General features: G+C 34.4%; 1 protein-coding gene across 1 annotated transcript in view; it reads right to left on the bottom strand.

Annotated features, from left to right (window-relative positions):
* Positions 1-1,100: 1,100 nt before the first annotated feature.
* The window catches only part of LOC149802766 (exocyst complex component 7-like), an 85,397-nt gene continuing 59,515 nt past the window's right edge, over positions 1,101-26,982 (bottom strand). The window contains exons 17-22 of the mRNA XM_089952195.1: positions 25,601-25,669; positions 24,682-24,802; positions 15,578-15,673; positions 14,697-14,775; positions 7,600-7,641; positions 1,101-3,363 (exon numbers count right to left, since the gene is read on the bottom strand). Coding sequence (XP_089808321.1) covers positions 3,127-3,363; positions 7,600-7,641; positions 14,697-14,775; positions 15,578-15,673; positions 24,682-24,802; positions 25,601-25,669 — 644 coding nt within the window. The 3' untranslated portion in view covers positions 1,101-3,126. The remainder of the gene's footprint in view (positions 3,364-7,599; positions 7,642-14,696; positions 14,776-15,577; positions 15,674-24,681; positions 24,803-25,600; positions 25,670-26,982) is intronic.

Below are 26,982 nucleotides of genomic sequence, written 5' to 3'. Positions count from 1 at the left end.
TTGCTCTGGATAGTTCATGATCATTAGTAATTTGCCTTGTTCAGAGAATAAATATCTTAAGAGTTCAAAATTTCCGGCAATATCAAGCAGACTTCATCAGCGACTAATGTGGATCACAAAACTTATAATGGTCACGTGATATGAGAAGACTGGTGTAGTTGGATGGTAATTCAAGCCCCTCATCCCTGTTTCATGTGGGCCTCCACTATCATATTTCCATTGTCCCCAATCAAACCAAGGCGATCACATCTGAGGACAATATATGGAAAAGGAAGGTTAAGGAGGCATCTGAAAATTGTAGAAAATTTAGAACACATTAAGATATTTATTATCTGAGCAAGGAAAATTACTATTGGTCATTTAAAAACGTTTTACACTCAATAATAACAAGGACACTATCATCCTCCTGGGTACAGGTATTTAATTAACTTCCATGGAAGATGTGGTGATGAAATGTTGTCATTGTTTGCAAGCCATGTAAATGGTGCTTTAATAACATAGGAAAACAATACTATTCTTCTGGCTAGAGTCTCATATGAAAGCCTCAAATACATCATAGACAATCAAAACAGCAAAACACACTGGAGGGCTTTTGTCTTTATCTTGAATAAAAAAAGCAAACCCAAGGGGAGAGAAAACGGCAGAGGTTACTTACATGACAACAAGTTCTTTGAGCCTGTAGTTGACAGAGAAAAGTGCACAATCAATTTTATGAACATCTGCATCTGTAGAAACTGTTTATGAGGAACTGAGGTAAAAAGGGCTGCTGAATTTATATTCACTATTGAAGATAAAAATCATTAAAGTTCAACAAATATATACCTTGTGGAAAGGTCAGAATGGGAGATTGCAAAGAGTGCTTATGTAAACATGAAGAACAGTATGTGTTCCATAACATATTCCTCTAATTGTTCATAATTTCTCTGGTTACAATTCTCATCTGATTATTAAGACCTTAGTTAAAATCATTTTAGATTCAGCTGTATCAATTATACCCAATAATAATGATAAATATGTCTCATTTAGTAAGGATTTTGTCATTCATAAATCTGAAAAAGACGGTAAAGAAGAACTTTTTCTTAATAGAAAGGACAAAACAATTTTTAGTTAGAGATCTTTTAATTGATAAAAGTCTCTATAGCAACTTATTACAAATCAAAATGTTGATAAATTTATAGAAATTTTTTTTAATAATTTGGACGAACCAGACAGAAAGCAAATTTCAAGCAAAGCAATGCAACCAAAAGTTTTAAGAAAAGATATTTACTCATATGAATCTATGGATTCCTTTAAAACATTACTACTGTTACAACAAGGTTAATAAATAATACGGCAATATAACGATGCTTTTAATGACAGATACAGGGTCATTATGTATTAATTTTAAAACTGATAACTTTTACAAAGATATGAAAGAAAATCTTTAGTTTTACAAATCAAGTGATTACAAAATAAAAGATAATATTTCAGGCATTCCTCTATGAAATGTACCAATCTGGTAAAGTCCATTTCAACAAATACCTCTCATAAATCATGTGACAAAATATCTTTATAATTCTATCAAGGCATATGACTGCCACAAGATATATTATTCTTCAAATCATACTAAAATAAACAATGTTAAAATAAAATAGCACCTTTCTGCATAAAATGAATATTCCAAACTTTGACAATGGTTTTAACCAAACTTTAATACTGAATTAACTCCCTTTCTACAGAAAAGGGTGAAAAAAAGCATTAATACCTTTTTTTATTATTTAAGCAAGCTCTTCTTTCATTAACTGACTTTTTATCAAATCTGTACCACTTCTCAGCTTACTTTTTGGGCTGTTTATGTGTATTATATGTCTCTGTAGGTACTTTTAAAACAGTTAATATTACTAGGAGAGGAATGTGAGAGAAGCATGAAATATTTTCATTAAATCAGAAAGAAAATTCATTCTGATATTTAAAAAACCATTCATTCTGACATTCTGAGGTTACACAATCATTTTCAAAATGAACATTTACATTTTGCATCAATAGAAGTGTGTCTGGTAATTTATAGCATCAATATACAACATTAATAGAGAGTAGAACAAGCATATAATAATGCATGTTGATATTGCACATTACATTTCAAATATGAAGAGGAAGCACTTATATCAATTACAATTAATAACAATCCTTTCATAATTTATATACATTAGGTATTTGTTGTATGCATGTCATTAAGTAATACTAGGGTTGCATTTTATGAAGAAAATGTTACATTGTGAGGGGATCTTTTTCAAAATGTAGAAGCCTACCTGCCAAAATTACACCCAGTATCATGCTAATGCATGACTGGATCATTAAGATTTGAGAAAAAGCATCTACTTGACATAATTTGGGGTGGTTTTATTTCATGAATGCTTGATCCTTAGGAATGGGTTCATCAATTATGTTTGCTTGTTAGCTCTGTGTGTTGTTAGTCCATGGAAATATAAACAGAAGGTACCAATCAAAGTTAATACTCACATTTCATCATTGAGTTAATGTTCATTTCTCAATCAATGCAGTAGAAAGTGAAACAAACTTAAAATCTGTGCATGATCAAGTGAACAGTCAGTGCTGTAGTCAGGCATATTGGAAATTCCAATACAGACCAGGCCATGTGATAGATCCTGATTGCCATCCAATGTAACAAGCTTAAGCAGTCAATGTTTTCTTCCATCTTGATGACCACTGTCAGTACCTTTAATTGATATTAGCACTGACTGAAGACAAAACACACTGTATTGTCTTTCATTTTTCATACACTTAATGTTCATTATTTTTTTATGTAAGCATATTTACTGAATAGACAAAAATATTTATTAAAACTGTCTTTCATACCTAAAATTTGAAAGTTTTTAATGAAAAACAAGTTCTTTGTACCAACAAATTTAAGGACAAAAAATAATTGTTTTTATAAATTAATGGTGTACGAAAAATTACACATAACGTAGTCTTATCATAATAATGATACTATAAGGGGTATGGATTTTCTTGAATGCTTGTCAGTCTATAATAATGATGAGAAATTTATGCCTCATTTCAGTATATCCATTTTAACTTGAACTCTAGTAAGGTTTACACTATCTTGCCAGAACAGAGATGAAGTATTCAAGCTGCAGCATCAAAAAATTTGTTTAGTATGGCCTCTACATCCTCTACTTTATACTTGATGTACTTTTCAGGGTTTTTGGTGAAGCTCAATCTTTGGTACTTTTCCAGGAAAATTTTGTAACTGGGCAAGATGTACTCTACATTTTCTTTCTTGAGTTGTGCCCTGAGTTCTGTATCAGGGATGGCATAACCCTTTTGTATGCGAAATATGTCCTCCAACTCCTTGTTGAAACCCTGGAAAAAAATGGCTAAGTAGGATTTTAAATGTAACAATGTTTTCACTGTATATTTGAGTTCACTATCATGTAAATTATAATTGTACTCTCGCAGGTCATTTGGACTCACAAAAAAAGACAACTCTGCAAGTAGGAGAAGCCATCAAATCTTATTTTACTTTATTTTTATTGGTCAATTTGTTAGCATTCAGTCAATGTAATGCTAGCTCAAAACCACATACAGGACCCCCAAATGGTATAACGGTACCAATTGCACAAATCCAGGTGGGCGTGGCTTAAGGTGTAGGGAACATTGTATTTCGAAATAAACAACAAAACTAGCTGTGATTGGTGCATTATGTAAGAGTTGTACTTTCTGTTAGGCTTAAAAAAAGTTCTGCCTCCTGGCAACATGTGAGATTATGTTAATTCCTATCTAGATGATATTTTGTATTTTTTTTTTTTTTTTTTAAATGTGGTACACATGTCTGAAACTGTCTGTTGTGACTAGATAACTCTTACCCCTGTCTAGTTCCAGCAGAGTTATATCTCTTAAATGCAATGGAGTACCTGGTTATGTCCTTGTCAAATTGACAATCTAACACTGCTCTATAGAGAAGTGTGTGACATGCATGCTAAAGTAGGATAGAAAATATATTTATTTCTCCAAACATTAGCATTAAGGTCTATGGAAAAACAATTGGTACCATGATACCTAAAGGGAAGAATAGCCTCTCAGTGTATCCATAGAAACACATACATGTGGGCGGCATTTATGAACTTTACTAGTTTGATGTAGGAAAACAAATGGGTGCTGAACAGTTTTGGTCAAATATTGAAAGTCCTTTAAGAATAAAATGTATGAAATCTTCAAAAAATAGCACAAGTTGGCTTTGGATGGGGACTTTTGATAACTATAGCTATGACAGATATAGACTTGTGTTGTCTGATGCCTTTATGTCTGTGTTGTCAGCTGCTAGATTGGAATACATGCAAAAAAATAAGTTATGTAAACATAACACAGTTGATTTTGGCCAAATATTGACTATTTTACCTGTGAAAGATGAAAAATCATGTGTACAAACACAAGCTATCTTGTTCTTGTAAGGCATGCCATAAACCAGGATAGAGAACACTCTAAGTACACTTGTAGACAGATCACTTGTACCATGTAGGATGTTCTTGTATGAGTAATTTTAGATAATTTATTAAAGATATGGGATTCTTACCCATTTTGATTTGACTTGTCCTGCTCTAATTGTCCATTTGTGTACACTTTTCTGCCTTGAAATTGTTCATGCAGTTAGGTAAGTTCCCTTGCATTCCCTTTTGTTGAAGTAGCAGGGAATACCAACAAACAAGAGCAGTTTCTTTCAGTCAGCATATCCCACTGACACTTGTATAAGCCCAGTTTTAATCTACTATTGACTTTCAATTAATTCTATTTATTTTTGTCCATATGTTCTTGTGGAATTTCCATATTAGGTCCAACATTACTGATGGATAACCATTTTGGTCACACAGTGTGCATTCATTCCATTCAAATCCAGTGTTCCTGAAACTTTGCATCCCATCGCAAGAATCCAAATTGGCACCAGATCATGTCTGTATGGTTATGGAAGGCTCCACTCTACATGCCGGCATTGTTGAAAATATGAACTATGTGATATGAAAGAGCCGCGTCATCTTAGAAATTAAAATTACATGACTCTTAAGGTCTCCAGTCTCCACTAAATAATGAAGTGTAAATGTTAGGTTCTCACTTTATCAATAATGTATTTTTGGATAATTTAATTGCAATGAAGTTAATGCAGGTTGTTCATGAACTCATATATATTACATGGATAATATGTTAGAGGTTACCACAACTTATGTATATCATTCAGTTATCTCCCTTACACCAGTCATAACATTTAAATTAAATAAAAACTCACATTTTCAGTGACTGGTTATGAAAATAAAGAGAAGATTTGTGAAGTATTATATTAGCCCTCAATCTTGATGCAAATGTAAGTAGAAGCAATTTAATAATTTCTCACAGTAAAGTGTACAAGTTTAAAAACTGACAAAATATGTTTTCTTTGGTCAAGGCAAGTTACGGCCTAACTGTTTAGCCCATTATTGTTAATTTCTTATGCAGAAGAAATATACATTATATGTATTTATATTACCTGAATTATTCACCCTTTTATATTAGATGGAAATGAACACCACTTCACCTGAAATTTGTGTACCTGTAAGGGATGTTATAGCACAGTTGCCTTTGGTCTGTCCTTGGACCTATGGGACCCAGCCCCATATATCTGTCCAAGGTAAGGTCATCAAACTTTCACTTCTCATTTTTCGCATTGCTGATTTTGTCTCCTTTAATTCCTTTATCATAAGCTACCTCTCCCTTTTGGATATACACTTTCCTCCTGTTTTTAACTCCATTTGATGCACTATACTTAGTGTTTATATTTGGCATTTTTCTGCATTTTATTCCCCTAATTTCACTCCCCAATCCAACATAACCACTTAGAAGCTGTGATTTACTATATTTGGTGACTGATTGGCTTACTGAATCAATTTTATTCACATTACAAAGGAGGGAAGCTTTCTATTTGTGTTACAAAAAGGATGGGTTGGTAGACCTTTGTGTGAGGACTGGTGGTTAGTGACCACATGTATCTGCAGACAGTGTAAAGTGTTCAAAGCTTATACTTTCTAATGAGATTGGGTCATGTCCACCTGTCTCTGGTGTTAAGTTCTGCATCTACTAAACAAATATAAATTCCTTTCTTTTAGGTGAATTGTACATTTTGAAGTAGGACAGGTACATACTATTTGGTACATTGACCTTTGACCTAGTTATTACAAAATATGACATAATGTGATTTATCCCATATCACCCATGTGAAGTTCAATAAGTGCTGATATGAATAAGATACAACTCATAGTTAAAAGAATTTCAAAAAATGATTTTGCTAGTGAAGCAAAAGTATGAAAACAAGAGTTCAAAACAGCTGAATGACATTTCTATACACATTCATATCAGACATAGCTTAGTACCTCATAAAATTGTTTCTCACATGTGAAACTAAGTACATACAGTCCTGAACTATTTTACAGATTATTGGAAAAATTAAGGTTTGCTATTGGTATAACGGTACCAATTGCGCAAGTCCAGGTGGGCGTGGCTTAAGGTGTAGGGAACATTGTATTTCGAAATAAACAACAAAACTAGCTGTGATTGGTGCATTATGTAAGAGTTGTACTTTCTGTTAGGCTTAAAAAAAGTTCTGCCTCCTGGCAACATGTGAGATTATGTTAATTCCTATCTAGATGATATTTTGTATTTTTTATGATTTTTTTAAAATGTGGTACACATGTCTGAAACTGTGCCTGTTGTGACTAGATAACTCTTACCCCTGTCTAGTTCAGCAGAGTTATCTCTCTTAAATGCAATGGAGTACCTAGTTTTGTCCTTGTCAAATTGACAATCTAACACTGCTCTCTAGGAAAGTGTGTGACACGCATGCTAAAGTAGGATAGAAAATATATTTATTTCTCCAAACATTAGCATTAAGGTCAATGGAAAAACAATTGGTACCGTGACACCAAATGAGGCATTAGACCTTGAACTTGAATACAGGACCCCAAATGAGGCATTAGACCCTGAACATAAATAAAGGACCTCAAATGAGGCATTAGACACCTCTGCTTTAATGATGATGCATACACATGCCAAGTTTCATCCCTTAAACTTAAATGACTCTGAAGGTTTAAAGCAGAATGGACAGTGTGATGGAAAACTTAAAATACTGACCGATGTCTTTGTCCATTAAGATAGAAACCCCAATAAAGTATTCAACACACCTGCTAATGATTATGAAAAAATATATCTTGACCCTGAAGGCAGGGCCACACATGTAGCATGAGACACACTTGCTAAAGGACAATGTATAAAGATAACAAGTTTCATTCTATCATCTCAAATGGTTTGAAAGTTGACAAGTAGCAAGGAAAGTGTGATAGAGAATGTTAAAATTCTGAGTTATGACCTTGAATGTGAAGATAAGTCCTAATGATGATGCCAGTTTCATTCATTAAAGACTTTGAAATTATTAAGTAATGAGAGTGTGATACATAGAAAGATGAATTGAAATGCAAATACTTATGTCATCCATTTTTTGTGAAAAACTTCAGATAATAATTATGCAACAACTTGATGGACAAGGTACCTTCACAGATGGACAAACATGGAAATACTTACGCTGAATTTATCTTTGATATTCTGTCTCTCTTTTTCTTTAAGCTGAAAAGAGAAGATGTGAAGGTAACTTATTTTCATAACTTACTGACAGCAAATCAGTCAACATGCATGGCGTTTACCTACCAAACTGAAGGGGCCCAGAATGGCCAAGTGGTCTAAAGTGCTCTCCATTATGGATCACTGCCATCTCACCTCTATCTGCGTGGGTTTGAGTCTCGGATTCAGCCAATGTGGGTATGTCAGAAAGCTTGCCAGTAGCTTCTTGTGGGTCGGTGGTTCTTTCTGGGGTTTTCCCAGGTTCTTCCTCCACCATTAATACTGGCTGCTATGTATAGCCTATCGTTTGCTGAAAAATGGCGTAAAACCCTACAACGACAGCAACAACCAAACTGAATAAACATGCTATGGAAACTTCTTTTCAAAAATAGCGACAGTGTAATTTATATGTATCTGCTGAACATCCTTTTTCATTTGCATTGGTGTAGAAAGGGAAACTTCCACCCAATGGTCTGAATTTTTTGTCAGACAAGAGACTCTGCCAAGAGACTGACGCAAATTTTTTATCCAGATGGTGGAATATTTTTCCTATCCTACACTGAAGCATAATGAAGGATTATTTTTCTCACATTTCTGAACAAAAGACTTAGGGTAGAAGAAAACATGACATATTGTGAATATTGCTGTCAGTTTAAAACAGCAAAATACCCAGCTACAGGTTATTTACCTTATGATACAGCATAAAAAGTAAGGTTTACAGTGAAAAACTGAGTATAAACTTTATACTGGTTTTCAAAGAACAATAGTTGAAACAACTATGGTAATGGCAATACACAATGGCGGAATTGTGTACAGCAGAAGCTTGTGTAGTGATACAAATGTGAACAGGTCAAAAATAAAGTCCACTCTTTTCCACAGGTTAAGACAGACAAAAAATAATGAAATAATCCTCAATTCAACTTTTTGGGTCTAAAATTGATTTAGCCTTCAAAAATAAAAAAGAGAATAGGAATTTTTAAAAACAACAATTTTGACAAACTGAATGTCTCTTTTTGACTCAAAATTGGATTAAGGATGCTGTATATGTAGTTAGGTAAAATCAATGTGAAACAGCTTGTTTGCAGAAAGCTTAACTTCAGCCACAGTTTTTTTTAGTATGTACACGTGTTGCAATTACTGTCTATCTTGATTATAATGAAAGAATGTTCAAATGATGATGGAAGTTGGGAAATGTTTGTGACTTAGTGTGAACAATACTCGCAGCAGAAGGTCAAAATAGTCTATGAGTCAGCATCAAGGTCACATGTGAAGTTGACTAGAACTTTCCTCCGCTGGTGTTCCACATTTGAAAACATGATCATATACATATAGGAATACGATACAAAAAACCATGCCCCATTTTTATGCAATGCTGGCAAATACTTACTAAGGTTATCTTTGTTTGATAATAAATATACCCTCAACTTTATTGACAAATTAATTAGGCTGACTCCATAGTCTTATAATGTAAGAAATACTGCTATTTACTCTAGTGCCACTGAAGACTTTAAAAGAATGAATGAATGCAAGGAGATAATGACTATCAGAACCACTCTTTGTCTGGAACCTTTTTGTTCATCAGGACCATTTCATCATCATCTCTGATTCTAACACTCATGTATTAGATGTGATATACTAGGCCAGATCTGAATACCATGATCCAAAAATCCTGAAATAAGATTCCATTCACCTAAACGAAAAAGCCATATGCAGAAGGCATATGAACAGCTGACCCAGCTTTTAATTATCTAAAGCTACACCTGAAAAGTTTGAGAAACTGTAAAAAGTGTCATACTGATCGATGATTTACTTAACTGCTATGCATCAACACTAAATGCCAAAATGGAATAAATGCGGGGATGGAAACAGGTCTGGCTTATTTGCAAGAAAACCTAGTCAGGGAAAGAAAAGCAAGTAACAGTTTATATCTTGTACCTGGACTGAACTGACCACATTTCTGAATGATGATATCCAGGTATGTCACCATCACTGTTGTCAAGCTTGACATTAAATGGGAAATGAAACAGATATATCCGTGGACACCCATGGGGTAAGGTTGAGCCCAAGTGGAAGTGTATAAAACTGGTGTGCAGTTCCCCAGAATGAAAACTGTGGAACTTGAGTGACAACAGGTGGATAGGAATGTGAAAGTAGGCATCTTTCAAACCAAGAATAGCAGCAAAATTATCATTCATAAGAGACGGTCTTATTGACTGGACATTCTGAATCATGAAATTAGGTGCACATTGGCACCCAAAAAAGTAGAGAACAGATGCCCTAGTAGCCTGGTTTGTGAACAGTCTCCACTGCCCACCAGGCGAGCAAAGTATCATTCCCTCTGCTCATAAGAGTGCCTACTCTGGGTGGCTGAGAACTGTAATAGAAAATGGGAAGACTAAAAAGGAGAGAGGTTGAATTAATGAAATTCTTAACTCTTCTGAAACATTGTCTGGGAAAAGATGAATCCAATCCTGGGAAAAGTGAATACATCTGGTGACTACTGGGATATCATTGGCAGGTGACATGGGTGATGAGTCATTGTACTCTGCTTGCAGGCTTGGAGGAGGCGAAACTGGGTTTCTGCTGCTCTTTGTTAAACCGATTTCTGTACTGGGAAGATTTCTGGTCATCAACATTGCTTTTGTAGTTGGATAGTTGTTGATTAGATGCCATTTCTTTCTCCTGGGGTCAGCTATCCCAGCATAAGAACTGACTAATACTGACAACTATAAGGAGAAAAAGCAAACTGGAGAGGCAATTCCTGTGCAGCCTGCTTCAATACAGCCTCTGAAATCAAAGGAGACATATACCAGGCAATGAATAAAAGGTTGCGGGCTGATATGGCTAAAGTGATGACGAACTTAGTAAGGCATCTTGTTTCACCAAATCAAGGTTATACAAAGTGGTCATGATGTTGTCATAGTGTTGTCAGCTGTCCCATTAATAACTTTGGCAATACAGCATGTAGACTACCATGCATATTCATTACATGCTTTCTCTACAAGTCTAAAATTGGCAAGCAATGCAAACTCCAAAACGGAAGAAGTCACTACAATGTTTTAGTTAGGCCTGCTTGGAAAATGCTTAGAACATTTGGCAATTCACCTTGAAGAAATGCATGCCAGACATGTTGACTGCTACAATATCCTTACCCTAGCTTGGGGCTTCCATGTAATACAAGTCAAAATTTGTCTTATACCTGTGGTTACTGAACAATGCTGTCAGCTAACATTCCATGAGAAAGATTTTCAAATTTCCAGTCGTTTCTGACAGTCAACATTTTATTTAATCTTCATCTTCATCATCTGCATCTACTGATGTCTTCAGAATGTATGCTTGACTTCATGACATTGGGCAAAACTTCAACAGAGTGATAAGATTCTATGAATTTGTATCAACTGCCGTCTTAAAACTGCTAAAAACAGAACTCATTTCAGTTTAGAATATGGATTTTACACCAGATCCAGGTGATCCCCATTTTCATTTGTTAGGTTATCCTTAACAGGTAAGCTTTCAACATCCACACATATCATACCCATTGAAAAGAAAGAGGAGGAATCATCATAGGTAGCATACTTTTACATTCCCACAGGTAATGCAATGAGTTATGGACCCAGAAACTGATGTGGTGGATGGTTAAAGGATAGTGTCTGGGTCAGTGAAATGGCAAGAGGAGCTTATGGCACAATGGATATATGGATGGGCCAACCAAATAGGTTCCCATAATGACCTATGGAAGACAAAACTGCTGGCTAATTTACAACCTAGTCAAATGTAGCACCTGACCTCTAATCATACATAGTAAAGAACAGCTGGTCAGCCAGTTGGACAAACTATTCATAGGTAGAGACAGCCAAAGTTGTTATTGGCAGTGAACGCTCCTGAAAAACACCTTAAAAGTTCATCACAAATCATATGCACCAAGTCTAAGAAGTTTTCTGGCATAAAATTGAAGTTATAACCAATTGCCAAAAGAAAGGAAGAATTCTCCTGATGTATACCAGCTGACAGTTTAAAAGATCAGAAAACAGGTGAGATCAGAAATTGCCTAAAAGCAACATCTGTGATGTGGTTTCTTGGATGAAATCTTCTCATCTGAGGTTCTGACAAGGAATGAAAAGATGGAAAAACTGTTTACTTTGTATGTGTTGTTCCCCTTTCTTCGAGATGGCCAGCTGTAACTCTAGCTGATGATGGGGGAATCTTGGGAGGGTGAGAGACCAAAAAAGGCATCTCCCATGCTAGCAACAAATTCTGACTTGGGATGAAGGCTAAAAACTTATGCATGAGACATCTTAGACCTTCCATGCTACTCTGTCTTTCAGCTGATCCAAAACACCATGGACCAAATCCCCTCTGGCAAGTTTATGCAGACACTGGCAAGACTTGGCAGAAGCACACTTCATAAACTAAAGACAAGGCTCATGTGTATCTTCTAACACCTTAAACTTCATACATTTCACAAAACCCATGATTGGGTTGAGTATTTAATGAAAAAATATTATGTGCATCACATATATCTGGCAGATTAACAATGGTAAAGCCCCATGGTGAACCCTCAGACCTGGTAGGCAATCAGGGTCAGGTGACCTAAGTGGTTAAGGCTCCACCTTGGATGTGGGACGTCATGGGTTCAAACCCCAGCTGAGTTACACCAAACACTTATAATAACAGTACTTGCAACTACCTTGCTTGGCACTTAGCATTAAGAGGTTAGTGTTAGGACTGGTTGGCTTGGTGTCAGGTTAATGTGACTGGGTGGGCCATGATTCCCAAGTGCTAGACATCACTACAAAATGCCACATTCGTGATATCATAGTGATATGAATGAAAAATTGTGAAAGCTACGTTAAAAATCCAAATAACACACATACACATGTTAATGAAAACAAATAAAAGGTATCTGTATTAATTACCTCCAAGAGGTTAAACTGTCTGTTTTGGGCAAGTAAAGCCTGTCAGTCATGCACTTTATCTATTTAGCTTTAATGTAAACCTTTCTCCAGCATGTATAATAACTGAGGCTATTTTTATTAGTCTGCAGGTAGGATTAGGTCATGTACATGGACTTATGAACAATGTAAACAAAATTTACTGGCACTGCCTCTTATTCACAGCTGTAAGATGAACAAAAAAACTATTTAGTATAAACAAGCAAATTTGCATGTGCAGATTTAGTTTGGTTACCTTGGAACTATGAGAGGCCACATTACTGCATATGTCGATGACACAGAGAAAAAAATAACATTTTTCCACCAAAAATCCTCATATCCTGAAGACATAATTATTATGTTTTCTGGATAAAGTCATGTAGAGGGAGATTTACAAATTTCACGAGTCTCAGGTGATATGCTTTTTCACACTTTCAAGAATATATTATATACAATAAATACACAACCCTTTTGTACCTATCTTTTGATTGAATATTTGAGAGAAATAGAAAGCAGTGAAAGCTGAATGAAATCAATAAAAACATCAAATAATGCATGTAAATGATGGATGAGGCTGTTCGGACTTTAATGTGTGCTTGTAATGTTCTGTGTATCAATATTTTGTATAACCTTTGGCACATGACTGTATCTATATTGTGTATAATTTTTGTTCATGACTAAATTGTAGTGATCATCTATCAATAAAATATGTAGATAATTTGTTTTCCATGGGCATAGATTCTATTTTAAAGATATTGAGCTATAAATAGGTGTTTACAAGTTAAATTCAACCTATATACTGAAAACCTGTTGACAAGTCTCATTGGCTAGTGAGGTCTGGTGGGTTCTTAGATGAATTAAGTTGTTTCTCATTGGATGGGTTGGTCAGGTATAGTTATTTGACAATGTAGGTCATGAGTGTAGATATAGTTAAATATTAAATTGTGTAGTAAGGCCTGTCACGTAGGGTATATTGTGACATGTAGTCATAACAGAAACTTGGAGATGTATATAAGTAAAGAACTGAGCAATTAAATCATTCCTATTTTCTTCTTTCCTATGTTCATGTCTTAATATCAGTCTGCAGATGTGTTTAATATTGTGTTTAGATACAATCTGGGAGGCGACATCTGTTTGGATTATTCATTGCAAGTACAAAGTGCTCATTGGACTAAAATGATATTCTGGGACTATTGTGATGAAGTGAGAAAAAGAGAAAGAAAATATATACACAGACTGACACATTAAGTGAAATAACATTTTTGTTCTTTCTCATATTTAAAGACAAGCATCTATATAAGATCCATACCATGTAAAAGTAAAAAATCTTTAAAACCATTGTTTATAAATTAGGAGTCTTTCTATTTAGATAAAAGATGAAGGAAAATATAGTAGAAATATTCTTTCTTTTCTTTGGGCACAAAAATATTCTTCATCTTGACTGTTGTTCTCACTCAAGCACACTGTTCATGAACCTTGAAAAGTGACAGTAGCTGCCATGGTGTACATATGAATTGTTTTATTATTATCATTATTATTATTATTATTATTATTATCATTATTATCATTATTATTATTATTATTATTATTTAATATATACACTGATATTGAAGAAACATACTGAGTTGCCCTGGAGGACAATGTTTGATTCAACGATTGTCAGGTATCACTGGCAGCCAACCATAACATAAAAAATTAGGTCCTTATTGGTATTTCTTCCACATCGACTGCATCTGGAGCCACCTGCCCTATTTTGGTCTTTTTTAAAACTTCCTTTTCAATGAACTGCTGCAAATCACCTCAATTATTTCAGTTCCATGTCCTGGCCACCTTCTTATCTTGTCTCACAGTAAAACAATGCTGACCCTTGCTTCAAATCTCATAATCCTAGAACATTTAAAGTTTTATGGAAAACGTATTGTAGATGGATTGCAGTAATGTGCAAAAAATATTAAATCTGACAAAGAAGCAAGGATTATTCATAAATATGGCATCAATACAAGAATGTGCTAGATCAATCTGCAATATAACAGTTGCTCCCTGGTAAGTAAGGAAATGTCAGAATTATGAACAATTTGGGCAAGCCATGTTTGTGTCCTTAATTCCCAGGTTCACTTTATGCTGACTTACCTTCGTATCTGGGTTCATTGTTCTCTGCACAGACATTGGCTCATTGACTTCAAGAAGGTAGTGCATTACTTTGCTCCAACTAAAACATTGAATCACAGTCAGGAAATGAGTTATGTAAAATATAAATAATTTTCTTCGTGATCAATTAACTTTATTACTTCACTGCACATATATGAAAGCAGTTACATATATATTCAATTAAATGTGAATTGATTATTTATTGGATGGTGATGGGAATTTCTGCATAATTTTGCAAGTGAATGGTTATTTTTACTTTAATTTCTTGCAACAAAATGATAAATAATTAAATGAAACTTGCAATTTTCACAAATTAGGTTATACTTTAAAAAAATCATTACAATTTTCAGCAAAAATAGGTCATTTCAGTTTTCTCTAAATTGAACAATTTAGAGGAAATTGAACAACAATGTTATCTCCCAAGATATAATATTTCATTTTGTGTTTGCAAGAAATCACAGCTTCTGTACATGGCAGACACTAAAAGTGTTTTCTTTTTCTTCTTTTCTTTTCACATGATATAAACGCAAGGTCTCCCTTATCTAGTAGTCATAAAGATCTTCATTTACAAGTGCAAAGTCTCAAGTCAAATTATAATCCAGGAAGAAAAGTAAAGAGAATACTAAGGGTACTCTCATTTAAGGATGATGAGAATGTGATAAATACAATATCCCACATGATTCAATTTCAAATAAGCAATTTCCTAAAAAGTAAAATTTGGTAGCCAGAGTTTTAACAATATACAAACAACATAAATCTTCACTGGTACTCAAGAAAACTAGTTTACAGCAAAAAAATTATGACGCCTTATATATTTTTATCTCTGATACCTCTATGTTGATATATCTATTTTATCTCCACACCTTAAAGAGTATGCCTTCTTATGTTCAATTATCTGGTCTTCATAATAAGATTCCACTTTGCTATTCAGCTGATGGACTAAATCTATCAGCCCAGATCTGAAAATGACAAAGCATGGTAGATAGAGAGATGTATTTAATGACCAGCATATAGAATTTCAAAAGTAGTACTATTTAAAACATCTTCTCTGTAAAACATGTATACATAAGCAATTAATAAATTATTAACTTACAATTACTGTGACCTCTGACTTGAGCTGTTATACAAAGACTGGCATTCTACCGTATGTTTCTTACTTGTAAGGTAAAATGATATAATTTCATAACTTCATATTATGGTCAACTATTATAAAGTGTTTATAAGTTTAGCTTTAATTGACTTATTGCCAGAGCACTTATAGCTATGCCTAATATCTGGCATAGGTTTTCATGTATATCCAAAGGTTCTCTTTTGACATTAAACCTAAAATGAACTTATACCATATCTACACAAACATTTTGTGAACAATGGGATACACAAGCAAATTTAGTGAATTACTTTTCCAATGTCTACGATTGTGAGATCACAAAAGTTCACCCCAATTAAGATCTATGACCGTTAAGACCTAGCTGCAAAGCTACTGAGAAGATGTTGAAAGTAACCAAGTCACACTGCCCTATCTCCAAGGGCACTAGAAGATAGGTGCCAAAAATGGGTACACTAATGTACCAGTGACCTTGACTGGAAGATATAACCTTGACAGAGATACATGAGATGCTGTTAAACTGAGAAGCATAAGTATACTGTGCTTCTATCATGTATCTGAAACAGTTTTATGACATAAGCAGAAACAAACAAATAAAATTAAAATATTGACATGTGACTCGCACTGTTTAGTGAAGATATAGAGTTATATTAAGTTTTATCCCTTCATCTTGAATGACTCTAAACTTAAAGGGTGGAAGTGTAAAAAAAACATAACATACAACACAATGACATTGACCCCAAATGTGGCACATAATACTCAAGCTAATGATGACATATACATATGCCAAGTTGCATTCCTTAATTTTGAGCAGCTCTGACCTTGAACTTGAAAACGGCACCCACAATGAGGCAGGAGACACATCTTCTAGTGATGAAGGTACACTATTGCAAATCCTCCCCTCCCCTTTTCATGCACTTTATGTATGGAAGAGCAAAATCTATTACCCAATTTGTGACAAATTTTCATCCAAGAAAACAATGTAAGTGTATGCAACGAAAACTAAAAACAATGGTTTTGTGTGTGTGTGTGTGATTTGGATTTTTAATGTAGCTTTAAAAACATTTCAATCATATCGCTATGATGTCTGCAGTGTGGCAGTTTAAAGTGAGGTCTAGCACTGGGGCATCATTCCGCAGACATGTAGCATGATGTCCCACCCAGTCACATTATCCTGACACCAGGCCAACCAGTCCTAACACTAACCTCTTAATGCTGGATGCCAAGCGAGGCAGCTGTTAGTACCATTTGTGTAAGTCTTTGGTATGACTCGGCCGGGGATCGAACCCACAACCTCCCGCATCTGAGGCGGATGCTCTAACCACTAGGCCACCGGCACAGTCAATGGTTTTGTACTAATTCCAATCAGGTCTATGAAACTGATCATATATGCTGGATATATCTGAATTTTTTTGAGTGACTAGAAGATAATATTAATAGCAACAGTGACGACTTAACAGAGCAATTAAACTTTTACAAAGCTGAAAGCGCTTTACAACATCATGTTAGCACACAGGAGTAAAAACAGTTGCATACAGAAAACATAAAAGCAAATGAAAATGCCTCACATACATTATAGAAACAAATGAATCATTATGCAAAATAACAACATGAACACAAAATGAGTTTACAATACACTTTATCCTGACAAATGGCTGAATGTCAAATTTATTCTAGCTCATGGAATAAATGTGTCTTGAGAGCACTCTTGAATGTGATCATGGTCTCTTTGTGTCTGAGATCAAGAAGCAGTTAATTCCAAGTAGATGGGCCCTGATATGTAAATGAACACTGTCCATAAGACTTAGTTTTACCTTTAGAATACTAAGAATACATGTGTCAGATGATAAAGGCAAGCTTCTAGCAGGATTGTTAAGCATGGGTGAGATCAGGTAAGTATTTTGGAATAAAAGCATTCAACTAAATATTACAGAGAGAAGATATTTTGTGTTTGATTCTACTGTATACAGGTATCCAGAGGGGTTTGTGAAGAAGCAGGGTGGTAAGATCAGTTTTTATTGCTCTAAGAATGATCCTATCTGCAGTAGACACAGTGGCAGACCAGAAAAAGACTGTTACAATCACATAGCTGCCAACCTCCCAGGCACACAATCAGTGAAAACAGGGATAAAAAGTCATGAATTTGGACATGAATTAGTGAATAAACTATGACAATAACTCCATCCACTCTGACCGTCAATACTACACTATATCAACATCGCAATATAAAACTAACACTACATATATGCAGAAATATATCTGCATTTCTATTTATTATGTTATTCATAAACTCCACTTGTTCTTGTGGTTATTTGTCAAGACATGATACTGTGGCAGACTTGAAATTCCTCAACTGCTTGATCGTAAATTTGTTTTCTAAATTGTTCAGACTTCTTGCCTGCAGGTTGAACCTGGTGAATAAAATTGCTGACAAATTTTCTGCAGCTAAGGAGGCCCTAAAGTCTGTCTTATTTTTCCTCACTAGAGAAAATACTCTTTGACTGTTACTGTTGCTGTGAGGAATGCACAGGTGCTGCAGCACGTTTGGTTCTTCCACAGGTAAAATTTGGAAGCGATATTCGAGTCTGGGAATATTTGTCAGAACAAATGTTTAGCATCGTCTCCAGCTGATAAAGGTAGATTGTGTTCAACAAGAAAACTCACAAATAATGCTTCAGCATTGGTAGCTTGCAGGTCTTCCGCCGATGGCTTAAAATATTCCAGAGCTGAAATCTGCGGATTCTTAATTTTCCCAACTTCTACATGTTTATTGCAATCGATTTGCTTCCTCACATCATCTCTGTGACCATGCCCAAAACTACAATTTGTGGCACACTGTGTGCAAAAAGCATGATGTATGTCAATGTTTAATGGCAGAATGCACGGCCAAGTTTTGATATATTCCAAATTAAACTTCACTTTTTGAGCAATACATTTCTTTTTCCTTGGTGGGAAGACATTTTCAAGATCTTACATGCGATGCTGAACGTTAACTCAAATCAGTGTTGATGACACATGCATGGAGCAAAATTCCAGTTAGGCCCCAGTTTCTCTCAAAAGCATTTGTAAAACTACTCTTATACATATAGATTAAAATAGGCTAAAATGCTTGCTACCGGGCCAACTGTACTAAGCGGCTGTAGTTCTATTAATATCACGACCAGTAGTACAAGACCGTTTTGGCAACTGTGAATATCACGACTAGTACTTAACAGGAAATCGGTTATTTTTATTAAGATTTAAAATAATTGAGAATTGGAGAATTTGTGAATGTTTGGCTTGCAGCGTGAATCCATGAATCACTGAAAAAGTCGTGAAATTCACGCCAAATCCGTGAGGGTTGGCAGCTATGCAATAACCATGTGTAGAGAATACTAATGAACACATAAGTATTTTTGTAGCATTAACTGTCAGAAGACTGCAAATAGTGCTGATGCATCTCAGCTCCTGTTATGCTGCTCTACAGGTACACAGGATGTTCTCTTGCAGTGAGAGAGAACTATCTAAAGTAACACCTAGATTTCTATGTGACTGTCTAAATTTAATGGGAATGTCACTGATATTAATCAATTTTGCTAAATGCTGGGCTTGAGAAATTCTTTGTGAGGCAGCCATCATTGCTTTAATTTTATCATCATTCATTTGTAGCTTATTTCACCTCATCCATGACTTAACATCAGAGATGCACTTCTCTATGCTTGGATGGTTGATGCAACTTCATTTGGACAGCTAGAATGTACCAATGACCAAATTAAACATTGCTTCTGGTAAGAAGCTCAAATTCAGAGTTGATAAATAATTGTAATATGTGAAACACATCCATGGGTACTGAGTCTACTGACCACATCAAATGTATAATGCAACATGTGTGAAACACATCCATGGTTACTTAGACTACAGACCACATCAAATGTACAATGCAACATGTGTGAAACACATCTATGGGTACTGAGTCTACTGACCATATTAAATGTATATTGCAACAGTTGTGAAACTCATCCATGGGTACTGAGTCTACTGACCACATCAAATGTACAATGCAACAGGTGTAAAACTCATCCATGGGTACTGAGTCTACTGACCAAATCAAATATATACTGCAACAGGTGTAAAACTCATCCATGGGTACTGAGTCTACTGACCACATCAAATGTATACTGCAACAGGTGTAAAACTCATCCATGGGTACTGAGTCTACAGACCACATCAAATGTATACTGCAACATGTGTGAAACTCATCCATGGGTACTGAGACTACTGACCACATCAAATGTATACTGCAACAGGTGTAAAACTCATCCATGGGTACTGAGTCTACTGACCATATCAAATGTACAATGCAACAGGTGTAAAACTCATCCATGGGTACTGAGTCTACTGACCACATTAAATGTATACTGCAACAGGTGTAAAACTCATCCATGGGTACTGAGACTACTGACCACATCAAATGTATACAACAGTTGTGAAAGTAGCCAAATTTGGAATATGCAATGTGACTTGCAGGTATGTCATCAGTAGTGCAGTTTATGTTTTCTACTGAACTATGGTAGCTCTATTGGTAGAGCAATTAGACTCGTAGTCCAATGGATGTTGGCTGCCTAAGTGAGTCCTTGGGAATACATTTGGTTCCTATTTTCACAATGTGAGATAGACACTGTGTTAAAAGTGCCATCTAATCCAAACAACAATTACGTATTTTGCCTTTACCTTATCAAACGAATCTACAAAAATACACCTTACAGAATGTCTCAAATGCCATGATCAGAACAAAAACTTGCATCTTTTTCATTTCCATTTCAGGTTTCATTTTTCAACAGTTCCAAAACAGAGCCTGCTAACTTAAATTTAGTGGTCAACAGGAAGTGCATCGATTCAAAGAGAACAATTTCCAAGTAAAAATATTGTTGCAGACTTGCATACAAATGTGTATACCTGATGAATTTCAGAAGCAGGTAATAATGTTAATTACACATTTTGTTTGCTTTCAATTTTCTGGAACAGTGAAGAATGGTCTTCATGTGAAGCAAATTTCCTGCAGTATCTTTTATTATGACCTTAAAGTTTGTAAAATGAATGTGATGTATTAAATATAACACATACATTCATACATACATACATATACTAGTTGCTATTTTTCTCATGTGAAAAACATAAAAGATCAGTAATTGAATTCAAATATGCTTATGATTACTAGATTTGAATATTATTTTACTCTGTTTAATTTTTGTAAAAGATGTATTCAATAAAAACTAAATACTATGGTTCTTTTTTTGTTGTTTTTGCTCATGTGAGCAAGATATCACTCACGTGTGCAAAATGTTGGTCATGTTAACAATTCCTGCCCATGTGATTTTCTTATTAGAATTAATTTCCTCACACGAGTTCTACCTAATTTGCATCTTGAAATGCACATGAGACTAACCTGAGTTAGATATCATGTGAGATTCTCATGTGCAGAAGGGTAAACAGTTTTGGTGCGGGTAACAAAGGTAAAACAGATGAACTTTTGTGTATTAAATGCTACATGAAACAGAAGTACCTGTGTGAAAAAAAAGATTATATTTTCCAAAAATGTATGTGTCTGCATTTAATAATGCTTGCTAACACTGTGAAAAAGGTCAAGACTTTCTTGAGAATGGAAATATGATAATGCAATACCAACTGTATGTCCTTCCAGTGCAATGGACAAAATCAAAATCAAAAGAAGTCATTGAAAAACAAAAATTTGCCATTTGCACAAGCTCTGTGGAATCCTAATAATAAGCTTTTCAGTATATCATCCCTGAAAAACACCAACTGGGAGCTGTTTAAGAACCCAATCAAAAAGTATTTGATTAATTTCAAATTGTCAATCAATCACAGTATGTTAGTTTCCATGAAGCCATGAGGTTGGTATTTTCCAATGAAGTCAATCAACAACCCAGAGTTGAAGTTTAGGCATAAAATGTCAACAAAATCACATGTCCAAAATACAACAGAAATTTCAAACAATAAAAACCAATCAAAGCAATTACCATACGTTTAGAATTTTGGAAACCGCTATTTTTAGTCTGGAAATTTCCAAAATGTCAAACATTCTCTAGGATCTTGTTAACTGATTATAAAAATAAATTAATGCCTTAAGCATTATATTTTGTACCACCTATGGATATTTTATGCCACAAATGGCCCAAAGAACTCAAACTTTTGCAGCAGGCTTTCACAGATATGTGTAAATTATGCAAATAAGCACTCAGATGCATTGGATTTCTCTTCCCTGTCTGCCTTCTGGCCTTAGTTTAAAAAATAAAAAAATTTCAGATCTTAAGGACATAATGATTGTAATTTCACAGCTATATAATGATTACTTCAAAGCATGACTAAAAGACAAAATGTGGAAATGTAATGAAGTGCATTTTCTGAAGTAAAATGAAACTGGGTGGAGGTTGTGAGGGTGTGTTGGACTCACTGCAACAGTACCGTCAAAAATAAATGAGGTCTCCAACAACAGTTCACACATTTTCCAGACTTCTGATCCCAATCCAAACCAAATGACCAAGGTAAATATGTGGACGAAAGATCTGAGGATGATTTTTACTTACTATTCAACAGATAAAATGAACAGAGGTAAAGACATCATGCCCTTACATATTTCTGATGCTTTCTGTAAATGTCTAAAAGATATAGGGAACATGTCATACTGCCTTAGTTATGTTTTTTAATCTATCAAGATTTAATGTGGAACAATCAACATCTAAAATAAGTTTACTCTTTGCAATGAAATGGTTATCAAAAGAAAGCCATGCAAATAATAGGAAATGCTGCCAGAAATAACAATTTTTAGACAACGATGGGGGAAAAAAAGATGCAATTTACTCTGACTTAAACCATAACAAGTCATTAAATTATCTCAATGAACTGCATCATTAGAATTTACTGAAAGATTTCTTTGATTAATAAAATATCATATAATTCATTGTTTTAGCATGAAACATTTCTCGCTATATTTAGCAGACTCAGATTGAAATAACAAAAATAAATCCCCTCAAAGTGTGTCATCTGATAACATAAATATGGCCTAATGTTCACTATGTCATGAAGCCCTGAAATGAAAACGCAATGGAATAGTACCTTATTTTGTTTCATGAGAATGCCTGTGTAGTCCCTACTCTCAGCATGTCTGGTAAATGAAAAGAGCTAACCATAGATAGTACCTGAATTAAATGTTTTGTTCTTTCCAATGGAACAAAATCTCGATATTTAAAGACTCTAGGGACTGCAGTTACGCTTTCATTGCTCTGACAATATGAGGCTGTAGTAACCTACTGAATTCACAGTTCTGTGAGTAATCATGTTTTTTTTCCCTTCAAACATTTCAATTTTATTTGACACCTCAGTACTATATAATTTCTAATGGAACAGACTCACGTGTCAATCAGATGTCATAATACAATTCAAAGATGCTGATAAATTGCAGAATTTCAGTTCTCCAAGAAAATGCTAATTAAAAATGTGATTGTCCACAGCAAAATCATGCGTGTCCATACTTAATAAATGTTAAAGTTATTTTGAAAACAAAAAAACAAAACAAGCTAATACTACAAAGTACATACATAAAATGATAGAGTACAAAGTGATACTGTAAGGGTTTCATTAGATTCTAGTCACTAGAACTAAACTAATTATGCTCAAACATTTGTTCATGGTTTTCATTGTACTGATGATCATTTTAGACTTCTGTCTTGCATTTTTTATTACTTTCTGATAAGTTTTTGTTCACATTTTCAGAATGTGGCATGTCCCCTTTTCTGGCCAAACAACAAATCTAGCCATGCTTGTAGCAAACTCACTCTAGCACTGCAATAATGTGTACTAACAATCTTGTTAATCATTAAGTAACAATCTATTTATTTCTCAAAACAACAACTTTGTTGGGAACTACCACTATCTCATTTACTAAAATTCATCCAATTTAATTACAATTAATACAGTAGGTAACAAATGTTTTTATTGGTTGTAAGCACAGCCTAGTTTTATTTTTGATCAAATAAAAGACACACACCAGGGCCACTTGTTAAACCAATGTCGAGTGGAGGTATAAAAAAAATCACTACAAAGTATCTTCTTGTGATTAAAACCTAACCAGTTAAACTGTCAGTCAAACAATTACTATTCTACGGATATGAAAAATCTTGCAAAATCTACTTGCACAGAAGTCCAAATATCTAAACCTTGACAACTGGGATCACTGATCTCAACACCTCTGAATCCTATAACATGACTTGTTCCTCTTCTTTTGGAAAGTATATAAGCTTAGCAACTGACTCATAATGTTGGATATCCAACAGTAATTCACTGTATAGTAAAATTCTATTTATTTTCCAGATATAAAAAATACTGTTGGTTGTCCCCTAATAAAAAAAATATCTACAAATACCCTCCATTACGGATCACTGCCATTTCACCTCTGTCTGCGTGGGTTCGAGTCTAGGATTCGGCCAATGTGGGTATGTGAGAAAGCTTGCCAGTAGCTTCTCGTGGGTCAGTGGTTCTTCCCGGGGTTTTCCCGGGTTCTTCCTCCACCTTTAATACTGGCCGCCATACATAGCCTATCTTGTGCTGAAAAATGGCGTTAAACCCCACAACAACAACAACAACAACTTCAAATACCTGATATTGCTAAATACAAATCACCAAAATCTGAAGCTACTCTTTTTTAATAAAATCACTAATTGATTTGGCTGTAAGCATAACCTGGCAGCCTATATGACACATGAAGACTACGCCTAATTTTAAATGACTCAGGAAATGTACAATGTACTAATAACATTAATGCCATATGAAGCAATGCTTCAGTGTGTAACAAATATAAAGGATTACCTTTTCAGAGATTTGATAATGTAATTATAATTGTTCAGCATGAGGATGGGTCGTAGATGAATATCACTGTAATTCTCTGCTTTATTACTCAGGCTTAATCCAAGAGATGAGAGTACTTTAGCTAAAACAGACAAATTTTCAAGAAATTAAATACTTGGGGTCTCTTTAATTTTGTTGGTGTAATACTCTATGTATAAGTAAAATATGCCCCCATTTTCATTACATAAATTAGTAGGTATACCTGTAATTGCTGCATGGTTCTGTTTTCTTCAAAGATGGAAATTTTTGTTAAGTCTTTAAATTGGTTAATTATGGCTACCAAAACATTTACAAAAATGTGTGCCTCATAACTAAAAACAGAATCTATCATTAATGCTTGTTTGTAAGACAAGTCCTACTGCAATCAACACAGACCATGATCTGTCATAGGATAATGAGTCAGCAGATCAGGCTGTATGCTTTTTGTTCTAGTGATTACTTGTAACAAAGTGCAAAGAATAAGATCTGCCAGAACACTACAATGACAGATCTGGGTCTGTGTAATTTGCAGTTAAACTTGACTTACAAGGGATTATATACAAACTGTCCTTTAGGTGCATATATTTCTTTAACTTGAAAACATACAATGTAAATATTCTGGAAATCGTTGTTTAGAGGCAATTAAACTATATCCAGAATTGGACCATGATTTTCTTGTCAAATAGCAGCACTTTAAGACTTATTAAATTTACCATAAACAATTCACACAACGTTTAGTATATACTAGTTTTAACAATTCATAATCATTGTAGCTTTACTAGGAATTTGTTATTTCCAAAAGAAATTGTCAATAAAACTCTAACATCAATTTAACAAGCTCCAGAGCTTAATCTGAATGACATGGAAAATATATGTATGCAAAGCTTTAAAAAAATCTTACTGATATAGTCAGCCAGTTTCATTCTACTCTTCTTCTCATCTACGGCCTCTGTGGGTGCTGCTTGTTCACCTAAAATACAATGCATTTTTACAACTCAACAGTCTTAACCTTTGTAACAGAAAAGAGCAAAACTCAACAAGTTTTGTAAAATTCAATAAATAATTTATTTCCCTAGAATATTAAAATGAAAATTTTAAAAGAACTTACAGTATTGTGAATTTAAATTGCATATAGTCCTAAAAGTTCTGTCACACAAGTCCAAATGTATGAAGTATTCCAAATAAATTCTGATACTGAAAGTTTGGATGCGCCTGTAGTCTCAAATGTACTAATGTACCAATGGCCCGGAATATGGTAAAATGTTAACAGTCTTTTGATGTATCACACTAATATAATCCAAATTTTCCTTGTCTTAATTCATTACAATTCCAAATGAATGTTTTAGTCCAAGAACATTGTTGAGCACTTTGTAATTCTGGTGAATAATAATTTGAATAAATAAATCCACCCAAACTAAAAATTGAATAAAACAATACAAATTATTTTGATTCAGATGATAATGAAATAATAAATAACTATATTTGAAATCGTAGTTTAAAATATTAATGGTGGTTTTACATATACAAACTGAGTTTTACCTGGGAACATGTTAGCCAGGTATTTAAAACTGATATGAGCCAAAACGCACTATTTCATGTTCGCAATACCAAAAATTACTGTAAGACTATTATCCCAATTGTAATACACTTTGAAGAATTTTGTCAACAAACAGCAGAAAATGTTTTTTGTGACATTATATCTGAATGAGAGTCATGATGTTAGAATGTCATAAAATCTCAGGAAGTATATTGTGGATTTTACTACTACAAAATTATCTTGCTTGACCAATCAGAAAGCACATTAAATTTGTATGAGTTAAGCTAGAAATGGAACCTGTCTAGGAAAATCATCTATGAAAACTAGGAACTGTGATATGTAATGTGATCTGTAAATATACATAACAAGAGCTGTTAGAAGACACTTTAGTTCAACTGTACAGCAACCGTTAATAAGTGACCAACACCAAACAGTTGAAATGTCTAAGAAAATTTAATTGTTTTCAACTTATAATGGCAATTAGGTACATAATATGATCAGCCGTTATGGATTCCATCCAGTTATAAGGAAGGAGAGCTGTAATTGATGTCAACAGGTTCTTGTAAGAATCTGAAAGCTATTTCTTTTTCAGGAAACCAAGAAAGCAAGTTAAATATTGCTTTGATCATATTGTTATTGGCTTAAACATGAATCCTTCTGTGTCAGGGTATAAACTTTAGGCATACATAAATAATGTACTAAAATATCAGTCGAATACAACAACTGATGTTAACGTCATGTGACTT

The sequence above is a fragment of the Sinohyriopsis cumingii genome, chromosome 3 (assembly GCF_028554795.1).
Source record: "Sinohyriopsis cumingii isolate HCF-2022 chromosome 3, ASM2855479v2, whole genome shotgun sequence".
Taxonomy (NCBI): domain Eukaryota; kingdom Metazoa; phylum Mollusca; class Bivalvia; order Unionida; family Unionidae; genus Sinohyriopsis; species Sinohyriopsis cumingii.
Note: the sequence above shows the minus strand (reverse complement) of the source record. Positions and strands in the feature narration are given on the sequence as shown.